Source organism: Brachyhypopomus gauderio, chromosome 7, assembly GCF_052324685.1.
Source record: "Brachyhypopomus gauderio isolate BG-103 chromosome 7, BGAUD_0.2, whole genome shotgun sequence".
Lineage (NCBI taxonomy): Eukaryota > Metazoa > Chordata > Actinopteri > Gymnotiformes > Hypopomidae > Brachyhypopomus > Brachyhypopomus gauderio.
Genome location: NC_135217.1, coordinates 5,408,688 through 5,424,212, shown reverse-complemented (window position 1 = coordinate 5,424,212; position 15,525 = coordinate 5,408,688). Strand labels below are relative to the sequence as shown.

At 43.4% G+C, this 15,525-nt stretch overlaps 3 protein-coding genes across 3 annotated transcripts; all 3 read right to left on the bottom strand.

The window, feature by feature from the left end:
* Positions 1-1,292: 1,292 nt before the first annotated feature.
* On the bottom strand, positions 1,293-9,198 carry lrwd1 (leucine-rich repeats and WD repeat domain containing 1). Its single transcript, XM_077010798.1, has 15 exons — positions 8,692-9,198; positions 8,258-8,492; positions 8,048-8,167; positions 7,738-7,884; positions 6,240-6,341; positions 5,661-6,119; positions 5,339-5,456; positions 5,151-5,257; positions 4,621-4,828; positions 4,298-4,370; positions 4,043-4,183; positions 3,370-3,473; positions 3,060-3,218; positions 2,739-2,848; positions 1,293-1,896 (listed from the first exon to the last, which is right to left on the bottom strand). The coding sequence occupies exons 1-15, from the start codon at positions 8,769-8,771 to the stop codon at positions 1,747-1,749; spliced, it is 2,313 nt and encodes a 770-aa protein (XP_076866913.1). The 5' UTR covers positions 8,772-9,198; the 3' UTR covers positions 1,293-1,746.
* Positions 9,199-9,535: 337 nt separating this feature from the next.
* Positions 9,536-11,149, bottom strand: alkbh4 (alkB homolog 4, lysine demthylase). Its single transcript, XM_077011133.1, has 3 exons — positions 10,954-11,149; positions 10,597-10,788; positions 9,536-10,291 (listed from the first exon to the last, which is right to left on the bottom strand). Exons 1-3 carry the CDS (start codon positions 11,059-11,061, stop codon positions 9,773-9,775), a joined length of 819 nt encoding a protein of 272 aa, XP_076867248.1. The 5' UTR covers positions 11,062-11,149; the 3' UTR covers positions 9,536-9,772.
* A 1,550-nt stretch (positions 11,150-12,699) lies between these two features.
* On the bottom strand, positions 12,700-14,654 carry polr2j (RNA polymerase II subunit J). Its single transcript, XM_077011134.1, has 4 exons — positions 14,496-14,654; positions 13,570-13,659; positions 13,297-13,471; positions 12,700-13,038 (listed from the first exon to the last, which is right to left on the bottom strand). The coding sequence occupies exons 1-4, from the start codon at positions 14,546-14,548 to the stop codon at positions 13,003-13,005; spliced, it is 354 nt and encodes a 117-aa protein (XP_076867249.1). The 5' UTR covers positions 14,549-14,654; the 3' UTR covers positions 12,700-13,002.
* Between the last annotated feature and the right edge of the window lie 871 nt (positions 14,655-15,525).

The window sequence follows — 15,525 nt, the reverse complement described above, 5'->3', positions numbered from 1 at the left end:
GACCAGGAGTAATACACTTCTAATTTAACTCCAATTACTATTAACTAAACAGTTTGCAGTAACTGAAATGTAGTGTTTATAGTCAGTCCAGTCGGAACTTGTGGGGAGACGTTCAAATAAACGCATGGAGCAGGTGACCCGAGAATAGGCGGTATATAGAGCCTATGGTCCCAAGTCCTCTCAATGATTATTAAATGGTATAATGGTTAGAACGATTCAGGTCACTAGCAATATAAACATACAAGATAGGGCGACTGGTACACCAGTCTACACTGACCTGCAAAATGCATTCCTAGCAGTACAGCAGATTCTTGTGGTTTTCTTACCTACTTCTAGAATATTACATATGCCATTCAAAATATGCCATTCCTCGGGGAACACATTTCTGAGGATCTCACCTGGTCACTGAACACATCCCACATCATCAGGAAAGCACAGCAAAGGCTCCACGTCCTCCGACGGCTGAAGAGAGTCAACCTGCCACAACAGCTTCTCTGCATCTTCTAAAAGGTCCACAGTGGAGAGCATTCTGAGCAGTTGTATCACGGTCTGGTACGGCAGTGCTACTGCTGCCGAACACAAGGCCCTGCAGAGAGTGGTGAACACTGCCCAGCGCATCACCTCGCCTGCCCTCCCACACATGCAGGATCTTTACAGCAAGAGATGTTTGAGGAAGGCCCTCTGCATCTCCTCCGACCCCACACACCCCAGCCACCTGCAGTTCCAGCCTCTGCCATCGGGTACAGGAACATTAAAGCCAGAACCACAAGACTCAGGAAGTTTTTCCCCCCGCGCTGTTAAACTGGTATCACCAGCCACTTTCCCCCAAACTGGACATATATAGACTTACCTCCCCCTGACTATATCTCAGATTTGCCACCAGTCCAGAGACCAGTCCACCAGTCCATTTGCACCATGCACTTTATCCCTGTCCACACTCCCCCATTTACCCATTATGTTCCTACCTCAGCCACTGTGCCTCACCTCTGCTATATACACACTACCTCACACCCAATCACACACACTGTACATACAGTATAAAAGTACAAAATATAAAATATAAATACAGTTATCCATTTTATATTTTTTACCTTACTTATTTAATGTCTGTTGCTTTATTTAATGTCCTGGCTTGCACCATGTCCTGTCTTGCACTACGTTGTCTGTAACTGCACCATGTCCTAGCCTAAAAGTGTTTCGTTGTGCTGTACAACCCTGTTTCAGCATAATGACAATAAAGTTGAATCGAATTGAAAGTAGAACATCTTCAGTTTTGAGAATATGGATGTGTGCAAAGTTTTATTGCCATCACACACAGGTACAAATGTGCATCTATGACTATTTCTTAATTCCATAACAAGTTATTTGTCATTCATCTGTACATTTACATGTTATTTAAGAATACCACATTGTTTCCATAAAAGAAAATAAAAAATACTTAAAAAATCAAAATGTCTGATTAAAGAGTCTGCAATGTCAAATACACAGGCCTATAAAGTCAAGATGAAACTACCTTCCTCACTTGTATGTGGCCGACTTGTATAGAAACAGTGATGCCAACCGTATATACTACAAATGTCCAGTTCTTCTCAAAAACAGCCATCTGGTTCTGCCTGAATGAAGCAAAAACTCACATCAAGTATAAAAACGGACCAGTCGAGTCCATGTTTGTGTAGGAACCACCAGAGCTCTTCTACCATCCTCCACGTCTAATGAAAATCAGGAAGACGAATCTGGAATCGTTTATCAGCTCACGACTCTCTTCCAAACCAGCACCATGTTCTTGTCACTGAGGGCAACCAAATAATGAAGATCAGGGTCCATGGCGACACTGTTGATTGAAGGCCCCTTGACGGGGCCCACTCCAGTTCGGACCGGACAGGGCCACTCCAGCACCTGAAATAGCGTTAAAGTGTGTTAGCAGCATGCTAAGTGCTTGTTATGACAAGCTAGACTTCATGTGATCTAAAGACTGAACAGGGTCTAGGGACTAAAATGAAGGCTGACAGGTTACAAGTAGCACAACTAACATGGCTAACAAGGACCATAACTAATGCAGTCAAATTAGCATGCTAGGCTACATAAGCCCTTTTTAGCAACCACTGCTGCTAGAATGCAAAAAGCAGTATCTTACATTTTGTTGATCTGCTTCTAGGATCAAGTGTTGACCAAATTAGTGACAATAGCCCATCAGTGTTTGAAGAGAAAGATGTTGGTTATGAAAACGTTGCTTATTTACAACAAAAAAGAAAATGACAAAAGTATATTGTGATAATGTACACTAATAAATCTCCCTAAATAAATTAGCTCATGTATGCTTATTTACATGTGAATAACACTTTAAAATACAAAGATTTGTTCTGGAAAGTAGAATTTTGAAGAACTGTGAGTTTTCTGGTCGCTTGATCGCCCAAGCCAGTTGGGGAAAAACAAGTCAACATTGAACCACGATGTGACATGACAGGTTCAGGGAACAGGCCCCTCCCACAATGGCACGAAACACTCGCTAACTCCGCCCCCTCTCTGCTTCTAAACTCTAGACTGCTCTCCACTGAATGCAGAAGATCTGGTATTCTGAACTAGCCTTGTTCTGTGTAAATGTGAAGGTAAGACTACCCAATCGGTAACAGGAGCAGCAGGTGGGTGGGTGGGTGGGTGGAGCAGCAGGTGGGTGGGTGGGTGGAGCAGCAGGTGGGTTTGAGCAGCAGGTGGGTGGGTGGAGCAGATGTCACTCCTACCTCGGTTGCAGGAACGATGTTTCCACACTTAAACGCAGCTCTTACGGAGTCGGAGATGTGGTACGTCCACAGCCTGCCCGTGTCGTCTCCACACACCACGTAGCCGAAGCCTGTGGGGGGGGGGGGGGGGGGGGGGGGGGGTGTACACCTCAGCCACACACATTCATCTGACACACTGCTAACACCAACGTTTGTGTAATTAAATGCTAAACGGGCGATCAGAGAACGCGCTATTCTCAGAGCAGAACATTACCTTGTTCAACTTTACACAAACAAACAAGAAAGTGGCAGTTAAATCTTTGAGGACCAGGCCGTGCTCACCTGGGCAGGTGTTCAGAGACAGGTATGGGATCTCTGTGCTGCACCACTGCAGCTCAGCCAGGATCACGGCAGGCACCTCCTTCCTCTGCCCCCGCCGAGACGCCCTCGTGCCACTCCAGCTCCACAGGTAGATGGAACCCTGCATGGGGCTCTTGGACGCTGAGGTAGATAGAGGGGCAGCATTTTAAAGCAAACGTGGACAGAGACTGATCGGTAAACACATCACCACCATACATCAGTCTCCATGAGCTTCTGTGAAGGACTCCATCAGAGCATCCCTGTCCTCGTCACCAAGATACGGTCCGCCCACCTACTACATCATCTGTAAGGAAGCTGAGGCCATCAATGGTGCGAGAGTCATTTATCTTGCCCTTCTTCCTGTTTGAAGTAAACACAATCTCCATCTCAGCCGTCCTAAGAAAATAAAAGAAAAACAAAAGAAACACAATAATGTTTTTGAAAGGATAGGGCGTAAAGACTTCTAGGTAGGTATTTGTTCACTGGTGGATCAGAATCTCAAAGGGTCAATCCTCTGGTCTACACACCCCAGTGGATTCAAAGGGAGCTAACTAGTGACAAAGGGAGTTATCTAACCCAGAGAAACGGCGTATAAGAAAGACATCTAATCCTGAGAACCAGTGGAGAAGAAAAAACCATTATGCATTTAAGATGCAGTAAGCAGTTCAATTTTATGAAAACTTCAGTTTTCCATCCTGATATGACTAAAATAGTTGTCAACAAGACAAAAATGCTGTGGGATATGTAATCAGTCACTCAAATTTGAACAGGCAGCAGCTATATTAACCAATCAGGAAACATGTCTACAAGGAAGCGGTTCTCCCTGCCAGTCAGTTATTTTGTATGTGCAACTGTGTCCACTCTCTTTACCAGCTTACCAACTGCAGCTTTAAGACAAGAAAAGATGCTTTAACTAAAGCTCCCACTCCTGGGTTATCTGTGGTGGTGCTGTGGGGGACACACACCTCTTCTGCGTGTTTTTACTGAGCTGGATGTCGAAGCTGAACAGGCCTTTGTCACACCCAGCCAGGAGGTGCATGTCAGGGGCGGAGGGAGACGGGCAGAGGTGTAGCGGGGTGGAGCCGGTCTCCAGAACCAGCAGCTGGCTGCCAGAACAGACACACACAATTTTTCATATTCATATATTAGTACATGCTGTTTTGGTGGGAAGACGTCCTGGCTATTTTCTACATGACAACAGCCAAATAGGGAAACCGAACCTGGTTTTGAAATTGTATTCACGGTCTAGTCCACCGATGTCCCACATTACAATCTTCTTGTCGTACGTCCCGGCTGCAAACAATATTAAAACACGAGTGTCTTACCCAACTGACCATCAACCCCTTATGACCTCTGACACATATGACCTCTTCTAATAGCAGAGCTTCTAATAGCTGATCTAACTCTGGATCAGAGGTCAATTAACTGCACAACTTGAATACTGGATTTTGTAACTGCTGGTAGTTGTTTGAATACTTAATGGCCTCTATAAGAATTCAGGCCTGGACTGGAGGTTCGGGGGTTGAAACCCTCACGCACTCACTGAAGAGGAAGTTTCCACGACGTGGGCAGAAGCGCAGGATGGAGATGGGGCGTCGGCCCACGCGGAACTCTCCGTACGCCAGGTTGGCTCTGGGGTGGAGGAGCTTCACCATGCCCCGGGTGCCGCCCGCCGCCAGCACGCTACAGAGTCGGGCGCTCTCACCCTCCCGTGACATCAGCACCGTGGTCCAGGCCAGCGTGAAGAACATCTGTGAGAACGACAGACAGACAGTATTGGGTTTACTGACGTGAGAGGAACAAATGGAGAAGACGAACAAAAATATGGATCAAAATATTGGTCATTATCGTCAATACCGCACTCAGCGCCCCTCAATATTCATCACTAGCACTGCTTGCTTTTTGCGTGATTCCTTTTAAAATCATTAGTTTCAGAGTAAAACCTAGAAAATCCATTAGCAGCTGGTTAGTGAAATTACAAATGCACGAGTGAAGAGTTTTACCACCGGGCTAAGAAACAGTGCTCCCTGGTGGCGACAAATGGTTACTACAAAGTGAAAAGCAGCGCCGTACCTCGCCTGGAACCTTGTACTTCTTCAACACACGCCCAGACTCACAGTCGATCACACAAATGGACTCCCCTCCACATGTAGCCACTGTCTGTGCCCAGCCACTCGAGTCTACCGCAGAACACACACAATGTAAAATACATGCACCTAAAGGCAAGATTAGCTGTGTGGGTGAACTGGGGAGCACCTCACCGCCATTGTGTTGCAGGGGCTCAAACGCGCAGGCCCACAGCTGGGTGCTGAAGTCCTCGGGACTGTCCTGTCTGCTGTGGCACTGCAGGACATGGATCGGCTGCAGACAGACTGGCTCCTGACCCAGCGGGACGGGGGAGAGAGGGACGATCAACGACTCCGCGGTGAGCCATTTTCAACAATACACAAAAAACCCGGGAGGCAGGAAGTTTCCTCACTCGCCAGACAGCGGGTCTAAACATTACGTTTAATAGTAAAATATATTAAACATTTATACCAATGTGTGTGTGTGTATCTCCAACATGTATATATGAAATCATACCTGAGGAACCTGGAAAATGGTTGTCTTCATGGGTGTACTATTTTTCGTCTTGGTGGGGGTGTGCGAACATTTGCCCTGTTGTGCTGTGGGGTTCTCTTTCAGGTGTTTCTTGGGCGTCTCATTTGTACGCCCGCACACAGAGGGAGTCCCAGGGGCCTTTGGGGCCTTTCTGGGGCTCCCAGCTGCCCTTGCAGATTTTTGGGGCGTTGCTGGCGGACCCTCCTCAGAAGTAGCCCCACTGCTCGTCCTTTCAGACCTCCTCAGACCGGATTGCTGAGGGGACTTTGTTGGAGCACCCTCAACGGCTGCCAGGCGACTCGACTTTCGTGGGCTGCCCTCCATGCCTGTCCTGCCCTCCACACCGGGCCCTCCAGCTAATGCTCTCCTCTTCCGAGGGCTCTCCGCCTCGTCACTTGTGATTGGGTCACAGCGCTTTTTCTTGGAAGGTGTTTGGGAAACCTGAAAATACATTATTTTTTTTAATTAAAAATAAACCCTCAAAAAAAAAGCTGAACTTTGAGTTTGCTCGCAGGATGTTACTACTCATGTTTCTGAATGAACACTTCAGAATGTTCTTACCACAACCTCCTCTTCTGCTACAGGAGTCCCTGCTGAATTGCTTCCACCATCCTTCACTGGGTCAGTCAAGGATTTGAGGTATTCTTTTGCGATCATCTCCACCTGAAGCAGAGAATAACCCAGTTTAACTCCCTCTTTCTTCTTATGTCTGCAACTGGGGCCAATTGATCTGGAATATTTATTATGCTTGAATGACTACAGCTATAGTGCCGACATCTTTTAGACTGTGTGTGTGTGTGTGTGTGTGTGTGTTGTGTGTTGTTGTGTTTCTAGAAGATTCCAGGTGAGTACTCGCAGTGTACTGTAGTAAAAGAAAAGATGTCAAAATTGCAGTGAAAGTACACAAGCTCTTCAAAGAAATAGGACTTCACTGCAATTCTGATCATTTCTAAATCAATCTATTAGGGGTGACCTGCAATAGTCGCTGATTCGACTATAGTCGACTATACCCCCTAGTCGACTATGAACGTCATAGTCGAATGTACCATTCTAACTGCATGGGGGTGCCCAAGGATGCTGCTAAGAATTAGTTGTTACATGAAACATTCGTTATATATAGCCTTATATAAGTTTTCGTTATATATAGCCTTTTGTCAAATAAAATCATCCTAATTTCTGTTAATAAATATTTTAAAATGATGTGTGCGCATTAACAATAGGCATCTTCCTTACTACACATTAATAAATCACACCCTGCAGTTGCACAATCCAAATGAGCGGAGCTGAACACGCTACATGATACGCAGCAGCATCTGCCGAGATTATAATGGCTACTAAAAACACTTCAAAGTATTTTTAAAAAGATAAAGATGAATCAAACAAAGTAAAGTGCAAGTTATGTCATCAACGTCTTTCATTGCGCATGACAACAACCAACATGGCATAACATTGAAAACGCGTAAGGCGAAAAAAAAGCCGTTTGACGTTTCGGTCGTGTCGTTTCGGTCACGTCGTCTCGTCGCGGTGCATCTCGGCAAGTTGGCCTATAAACATTTTTGTTGTTGTTTGCTTTTTAAACCCCGTTACTTGAACCTTTCCTTATATTTTTTTTGCTGTTGTGTGGCAATTTTAAAAATATTTTCAGGCAGGCATATTTTATTAAAAATATTTTTGACATTTTACACAGTGCCTGTCTGATGGTTCGATGTGCGCACTGACAGTTAATGCTTTTTAATGTTTCGTTAAAAAATAAATAAGTAAATAAAAGCTGAATAAAGCCAATCTACCATGTTTATTCATTTATCTGAGTGTTGTAGGTTTTTACTTTGAAGTGGAAAAAAAGTCCTGAATGAGAACGGGATCCCGTTTAATATGCTCTAGAAAAAAAAACCTGATTCGACTATTAGTCGACTAAAGGGAAAAATCTGACGAATCAGATTCAACTATGAAAATCCTTAGTTTAATACAGCCCTACAATCTATCCATCTCTCTCTCTCTCTATCTGCTAATCATGGATCAAGGTGACAATAACGGACATGTCTCATATTTAGGTCCTCACCCTCCATTTGGTATACTCGTTTAAAGAGCTGGGCCCATATTTCACTTGAAAGCAGGCGGCATTAACAAATTTCTTCTCTACTGCAGAGAGGTTCTGTGTGGTGAGTGGATCAGGAACACTGAAGCTCTTCTCCCACACCGCAATCACCTGTGAGAGATGTGGAGACCGTTACTCATTTCACACCATGTGGAATATGCAGGAGGCTTGTAATTGGTACTCTAAAAGTAATACTACTATTGTATACTAGTACAACTTCACTATGGGACCAAAAGAAGTAGGCGAGAGTGTGTTTTGTTTTGGGCAGTCGTACCCGTTTCTTAAGAATCTCACTACTGACGTATCGGATGTGGTTAGCCGTGGTGCTGATGTCTTTCCCATTGAACCTCCTCAGCTTGGGCAAGAGGAACATCACCTTGTGCTCGTCGTTCACCTACAAAACACAGCAGGCGATTAAGTGTCTGCATCAAACTGCTGCCCCATAGAACCCTCTGTGTCCCGGGCCAGGCGCCAAGCCTCTTACGGTGAGGTAGAGGTTGTCCTCCAGACGCAGCTCCTCCAGACTGCCAAGAGCCTCCAGCGACACGACGTCCTCCATGTCGTTGTTGGAGCAGTCGAGGACCTTCAGGCAGGGCAGGGACAGCCCTGAGGGCAACTCCTGGAGCATGTTACCCGAGAGGTCCAACTGCTCCAGGCTGCGGAGCTTACACAGCAGGGGCACGGGCAGATCCTGCTTCTTTAACCCCATACGAGAGAGACTAGAGAGACGAGGACGGAACAGTGAATCATGGCTCAGCTACACTATAGCACAAGAAGCAAAGTATTGACTTGAAATTCAGAAAGCAATTCTCTGCTTTGATCTTTTGGTTTACGGCAGATTTACTGGTTTTCTTTTGAAGCAATGTTAAATACATAGGACATATTGCACACTCTGACATTAAAAAACATCACACTTACTTTAGACACTTAATTTGGTTCAACTTGGTTGTTTTCGGCGATGCTTTGTCCAGCAGTATTCTTTCCGTGATCTTCTCCATGGTGGCGCAGCTAATGTAGACCGGACCGGCGGTTTGTATCCTGATTAACTGGACCTAGGACAAAGCTGTGGTCTCAGGTTAAAGGTTCTCGCTATTGGATGCTGGAGTTTTTAAAAACCGCATTACAATTACAATGCAGGTGACAAGTGGTCACTTTACCGGCGATGGCCGATACTAGGGAACAATAACCTGGCAATATGCCGGATGTCCAACTGCTCACACCCAGGATAGGTTAAAGAATAAAGTTTTACACGAGTTTGATCAGCAGCATCAGCGCAGTAAGAATACAAGCAAAGACGCGTTTAAGGGACGTCCACGCTTTTAGAAACATATGGTTAGCTAGCTAGCGTAACTGCTCAGATTTAACTTAAACGCAGTCACCAAAACCAAATAAACTTCCGTAAGTATTTTTTCGAATGATCGAGACGAAACTAAATTAAATAAAGGTCGAACATATTTTAAATGGGCTAACTTACTCTTACTGATCACTTCCAACTTTCCCGGGAAAGTAATCTTGAACTTTGACCTCGTACGGTCGTGGAGCGGCATTTCCGCCATTTTGAGTGTGGCACGCAAAGTTATAAATAGGAAAAACTATGCAGTTCTTGACTTACCTATACACTAACAAATTAATTTAGGTAATAGGGTTTATACCCGTTTAAATTAGCCTGCAAAATCTGAACAGGATGTGTCCTGTAGACTCACTTTACGTGATGTTCACTAGCGTCAACATGAGACAAAAAAACCAAATGTAACACCTCACGTATATAAAATATGACATTTTTATTTTAAACTGATTTTACAATCACATCAATCATTTTAGAAACGAACAAATAAATAATTTTGCGTAGTATTTCCACCTAGGACCCAAAGGAAAAAAGACAACGTCTATGATGAAAATACAAAAGAATTAAAATGATTTTAAATGAGCAACAACTAAGAGTGGGCTTATAGTTTACAGATGTTTATCGGGATTACAGTGGGCCTCTAGAAATGTCACTTTACAAAGGAACTCCCCTGAAGCTCGACGCTATGTTCAGGACCTCCGAGCCCATCTTCTCTTGCGCTCCACCCTCCAGGAACTCGGCAGACAGCTCTCTGAAAGTGCAACACACCCTCCTGCTGTGGATGTCGTTGCGGTAGACAGCGTGTTTCCAGCGGTGTCGCGCCTCCCCGTACAGCACGATCAAAGCCCTCCGCGGCAGACCCACCGCGACCCTCACCTCCCCCCGGCCCATGTCGCCCCAGCCCCGGTCCAGGCTCATGGTCACCACGGTGTCGGACAGCAGGTTGACCGTGACCAGGCGCTCCCCCCACAGCCAGCTGTCGTCAAAGTGAGGGTCGATGGCAGAACCGCGCTCTGGACTGTAGTCCAGGTTGCACTGCTCCACCGGTGTGAACCCAGCCAACACGGGTTCCGTGCTCATCCTGTCCACCAGTTTACAGCTGACCGCAGGGAGACCACTGTAGCCCCCGAGGCGCATGCGCCGTTTTTTGAAATTCACCTTGGGTCCATAGTCCTAAAAAGAATAGGTGACAATTACACACGATTAACTCAACATTTACGTCGACAATATTTTTTATCAGAGTTCCAGGTTCAGAAAGTAAAAGTTCTCACCAGGATATTGCTCAAGCTTGCTAGACTTTCTAATTAGTTCAATCCATGTAAAATTAGTGGAATCAACACAATCCAGGAAGCCTGGGCAAAATCCTGGTGAGGACTTTTACTTTCTGAACCTGGATTATACACCTCTGATTTTTATACCATATATTACACAATATCAAACTTTAAAAAGAGCAAATTCAATGAATCCAATCGTCAAACCTGTTTATTTCGACCAGACTGGGACGCTCTCCAGACATCTTGGTCCATTTTTGTAACCAGCTCCTTCTCCTCACTCTCCGAGACAAAGTTCTCCCAGAGAAATACACCAGGGAAGGGGAACGAGCATTGGACATTACCTTCACATGGTACTGCTAGATTGGACTCAGGATCATATCTAAAGTCATAATGTACCTGGTAAGAAGGAAATATCCATCATCAAGTGGTCACCAGTGATTAACTAGTTACATGAGCCATCTAGATTATTTGAATGGTTAGAAATGGCATTACTCAGTATTACATTTTAGTGTTCACTCTAATCATAATTAGACAGTCGTATTCAGTGACTGCCAGACTTACCAAGTGTTTGTCATTCAGTAAATGTCTTTTCTCGTTGCTTGTCTCACATATCAAGCATGTTCTAATTCCTTTACAGCCACAATTTAATATTTTCTGTTTGTCAGCCATCAAGGAACTTCGTGTACGTCTTAAATGATTTCCCTCTAGAAACAAGCATGCATAAAATAGTTCCGTCCTAAAGAGCCAAGCGGTTCACTTCCCGTCCTACAAGCTAGCTAACAATATAGACACTGCCGAACCTGCCCGTTACTTCTGTTATTCTGGCTAACGAATGTTGAAGGTTTAAAACTGGATTGGATCTACTCTGACTTATTAGAAAAACCATCTCAGATTACCATCACATGTCGAAAAAATATATATATGATGCCAAGTCAGGGCTCAGATCATAGAGCATCTACAATTTGTTTTTCTTACCATTAAATGTGTTTCTCCCCTGAGATAAAACTAAGCTAACTTGCTCTTCATTAAACTAAAGTTTAATGCACTTGTCTCATATATTAAATATATAAATGTCTCATATATTAAATACAACTAATGATTTATTCATTGTTTGTACCTGGAAGTCCAACCCAAATCAAATCAAATCAACTTTATTTATATAGCACATTTAAAAAGACAGCCAGTGTCTGCCAAAGTGCTGTACAGGAAAATAAAGTAAGACGAGGTTGAGCAACAATATAAAATCAAGCATATATAATTCTACAAGCAATTTACAAAACTTCAAATGCCTGAGAGAATAAATATGTTTTAAGGTTTGACTTAAAATAATCTACAGTAGGGGATTCCTTTATGTGGGTTGGAAGACAGTTCCAGAGTCTCGCTACAGAAAAGGCCCGATCACCCTTAGTCTTCATCCTCGAGCATGGAACGGCCAGGAGTGGCTGGTTTGGAGATCGAAGGGTATTTAAATCAGTATGCCATCTGCAAATCAAATAGTCACATATCATAAAGACCAGAAGTCGTGTACTGCTGCCCAGCATACAACGGTGGTAGGAAATCTTTTGTGAGTGGGTGGTACAGTTAATAAGTGTTGTGTGTCATGTTCTACAAAGGAGGCCATCATGTACAGTAAGTACACCCATCTGCCATCTCACTCATGTTCTTCTGTAGTCTCGGTTCCTTCACATCAATCATCTTCCAACGCTTTGTGGCAGCAATGTTAACTAATCCAATATATAACAGGACAAGTGCTGCATAAATTTTACATACCATATTGCATATCTAAAATAAAACTTCTCCTGCTTATCCTTATCTTAAATGATAAACCAGATGACAATTTTTTAACCCGCATAAACACCCCTCAAACATTATTTTCTATGTCCTAGCACTGAACCCACCTGAATCAAATAATCAAGAACAATGAACTCCTGTTAAGAAGTCTGCTGGGAACTGTGTAAGAGAAACTGATCTTTCGGAGACACAACTGTTTAAATGTACCCACTTTTGTTCCATTTACACATAATTAATATTTTTTGTCAGACCTGAATTATTTTGTCTAGCCTGATATTTATATTTTCATCTGACAAAATATCTGATATATAACATGGATGCAAACACCCTTGTCAGTATTTAGCAACACAAACAAAGCATCCATCACAACCACCCCCAAAGAAGTTGCACAGACTAGTGAGAGTCGCACCTTTAAACTATGACTTTGTGTTTGAAAATTTTATATAACTGTTAACATTACACAAATTCAGTCAATGTAATACAAGCAGTCCAATAACACTGACTGAACAACCTGAATATGAAAATTATTAAACAAATACTTTAATAAATTCATAGCAAAAACAAAACTACAGAACACATAGATTAGGGCACTTCATTGCAGATGCAACGAGAAACAACACTACTGTACAGAAAGGATTCCAATCAAAATGTTCCCAAATTAAGAGTTGTTCAGGAGTTGCAGCCAAAGCAGTCATCTGCAGGAGGCGCTATTGAGCTCATCGCCATTGTCCAGCTGAACAGAGGAACTTCACACAAAACTTCATTCTGAGATTTGTGTGATAATCAGACAACTGCCACGTTTTGATACAGCTTTATCCTTCACTCAATGCCCTCCTGCTTGTCTTTGATCGCAACCTAAAATTAAATGAAAATGCCGTCAATCGGACACACATGACTGTAAACAAAGTAAAATTATTCTAGATGTGCACAATAACACACTGCTGTTTTTTGGGTCTGTATTCCAGAACATTATGAAATGGTAGCTTATGATTTTGCCACTATTCACCACATGCATAATCATATGCTCATAACGGAAGTCACATTTGACATGACATTACTGCAATAATGTCTCAATCACTAATTGTTATATCTTAATAATATGATTTTACTTACTCTGAACCTCTCTTCCAGCAGTGATAGCTCACTAATAAGATCAGTAATTGCGTTTGTAAAGGCTTCCTGCGGACTGTAGTCTGGTGTGGTCTGCACACGAATCACAATCTTGTGTTCCAGTGGATGGGGTACCTTGTACCCAGCGAACAACACCTGCGGATCTTTCAACAGCTGACTGTTTGGGAGGAACATGAGACAAGGATTAAAATACAAGCCAAGGGTCTCAAATATGATCAGCACAAGCAGACAACAGTAGGATTGTAGTAGTCTTACGATCTAATGATGTTTCCCAGCGTGTGGTCTTCCTTGTTCAACGTAAACAAACAGGCATTTGGTACCTTGGTATCCTTTGTTATTGTAATTCTGCAAAGAAAGTTATAGTACTGATGAATGTCCTGATGCAACCTATAGACTTGCTATAGCTTTCAACTTCATGACTGAAGTAATCAGAGTTAACGTTACTGATAGATGTAACTAGCTGGTCAAACAAGGCCAGCAAATACATTGGTGTAGCACTTATACACAGCGGCTATTCAAAATACATAGACATAATAAGGTATACTACATGGAGAGATCAGTCAAAAATAAAATGATTCCGTTAACACGTGTTTAAAAACAAATATCACAAATTACACAAAATTAATTAGAATGAAATATGAAAACAGGAAAAGGTAGGACAACGACAAATGATTAAAATATCATTAATTAAAATAAAACATTGGGGAAACCTTTAATAAAGAAGGATCAAAATAAACATGAATGAAAAATAAAACAGTTAATTTACACGAACAGCCAAGATTGTTTACGTAAAATCATATTATTAAGATATAATAGTAAATAGCTAGCCAAGATAGCTAACCAAGCTAAATCAAGTTAGATATTTAGTTTAACATGTTATTAACGTCAATTAGTGAGGTCAAGTAATAAAGTAATTTAAGATAAGCATCAAATTCTGCACGACCATCAAATTCGGCGACCGACCAGATGTTCTGGTTAAAGGCGAAGTCGCGTTAGCCACATCCTGCTAACATTAGCCAACTCCTCACCAAACACGTCCTAGTAGATCAGGTTAGCACGCTAGCTAACCGCTCCGCCTCAGAGCCCCTTCGCGAGGCTATGAAACGGCAAAGCACACACGTTCGTACAGGGAGCGGACCAGAGGTCAGCCTAGCTCAGCTTATGGTGTACGGAGTACATACTTCTTCTCTCCCTCGAACAACAGAAACGACTCGAATGCTGGTGGCGCGTTCATCTTGTCTGGAGACGCGCGTGCCGACCGTGGCGCCAACGGTGGAGTTGGTCAGGCCCTCGCGGTGAGTCTCGCGGTCTCTCGCGAGGCCACACGCAGTTGAGCGTGACTTGCAAGGTGGCCGTCAAAAAAAAATTGTAGTGTGACAAGCACACCAGAAGAGAGCGTTGATGAGCTTGTTTTGAATGAATGAATGAATGTTCGATTTATATAGCGCCTTTCCGAATTCCCAAGGCGCTTTACAGTTTAACACAGGAACAAGTCACAGACAACCAATCACACACACACACACACACACACACACACACACCGGCGAGAAGCGGCAGCCAATTGCGCACAGCGTACTCTCTACCGGGATCCACAGCCCCCTGGGGGACTGAATGGGGTGCAGGAAGGGGAGAGAGAACAGACCTTAGTGACAGCACCATCCACCACTGGGCATACATACAAACACACACACACACACACACACACACACACCTTTTTATTGAACATAGAGACACAGACACACACTCAGGGAGAATTTGTCAGGGACTGCCGATTTACCTAACCTCCATGTTTTTGGACTGTGGGAGGAAACCGGAGACCCCGGAGGAAACCCACACAAACACGGGGAGAACATGGAAACTCCACTCAGATAGGGACTTGAACCCAAGACCCCAGTGCTGAGAGGCAAACGTGCTATAAACCAAGCCACCGTGTTGCCACCGTGTTGTTTTGTTGCCGTTGAAGATTATGCGATGCTAAGAGTATGATTTACTTCAAGGTGGTAAGATTATATAACGCTTTTAAAACGACAAAAGGCGACAAAATATATGGACATAGTTAAGAACAGAAGGAAGCAAATATACCGGGCACACAAGACACAAACTCATGCCTACTTTGAGTGAAACACAATGTTAAATAAGTGTGTTGTGAATCTTAGGTCAGCCATGTAAAATGAACGGTTTGCTATTGCTGTAATTTGCAAACATTGTAAT

Bases quoted from the DNA above. Each gene is read 5' to 3' on its own strand.
- alkbh4 (XM_077011133.1), bottom strand. From the start codon at position 11,061: ATGGCTGACAAACAGAAAATATTAAATTGTGGCTGTAAAGGAATTAGA. The intron at 10,789-10,953 runs GTAAGTCTGGCA...CCTTCTTACCAG, and splicing joins TACTGAATGACAAACACTTG to GTACATTATGACTTTAGATA. The intron at 10,292-10,596 runs GTTTGACGATTG...TATTCTTTTTAG, and splicing joins AGTCTGGTCGAAATAAACAG to GACTATGGACCCAAGGTGAA.
- lrwd1 (XM_077010798.1), bottom strand. From the start codon at position 8,771: ATGGAGAAGATCACGGAAAGAATACTGCTGGACAAAGCATCGCCGAAA. The intron at 7,885-8,047 runs GTACGACTGCCC...CATCTCTCACAG, and splicing joins GTGAGATTCTTAAGAAACGG to GTGATTGCGGTGTGGGAGAA. The intron at 4,829-5,150 runs GTACGGCGCTGC...TCGTTCTCACAG, and splicing joins AGTACAAGGTTCCAGGCGAG to ATGTTCTTCACGCTGGCCTG.
- polr2j (XM_077011134.1), bottom strand. From the start codon at position 14,548: ATGAACGCGCCACCAGCATTCGAGTCGTTTCTGTTGTTCGAGGGAGAG. The intron at 13,660-14,495 runs GTATGTACTCCG...CTTTCTTTGCAG, and splicing joins TTGTTCGAGGGAGAGAAGAA to AATTACAATAACAAAGGATA. The intron at 13,039-13,296 runs GTAAGTAAAATC...ATTTAATTTTAG, and splicing joins TGCTGGAAGAGAGGTTCAGA to GTTGCGATCAAAGACAAGCA.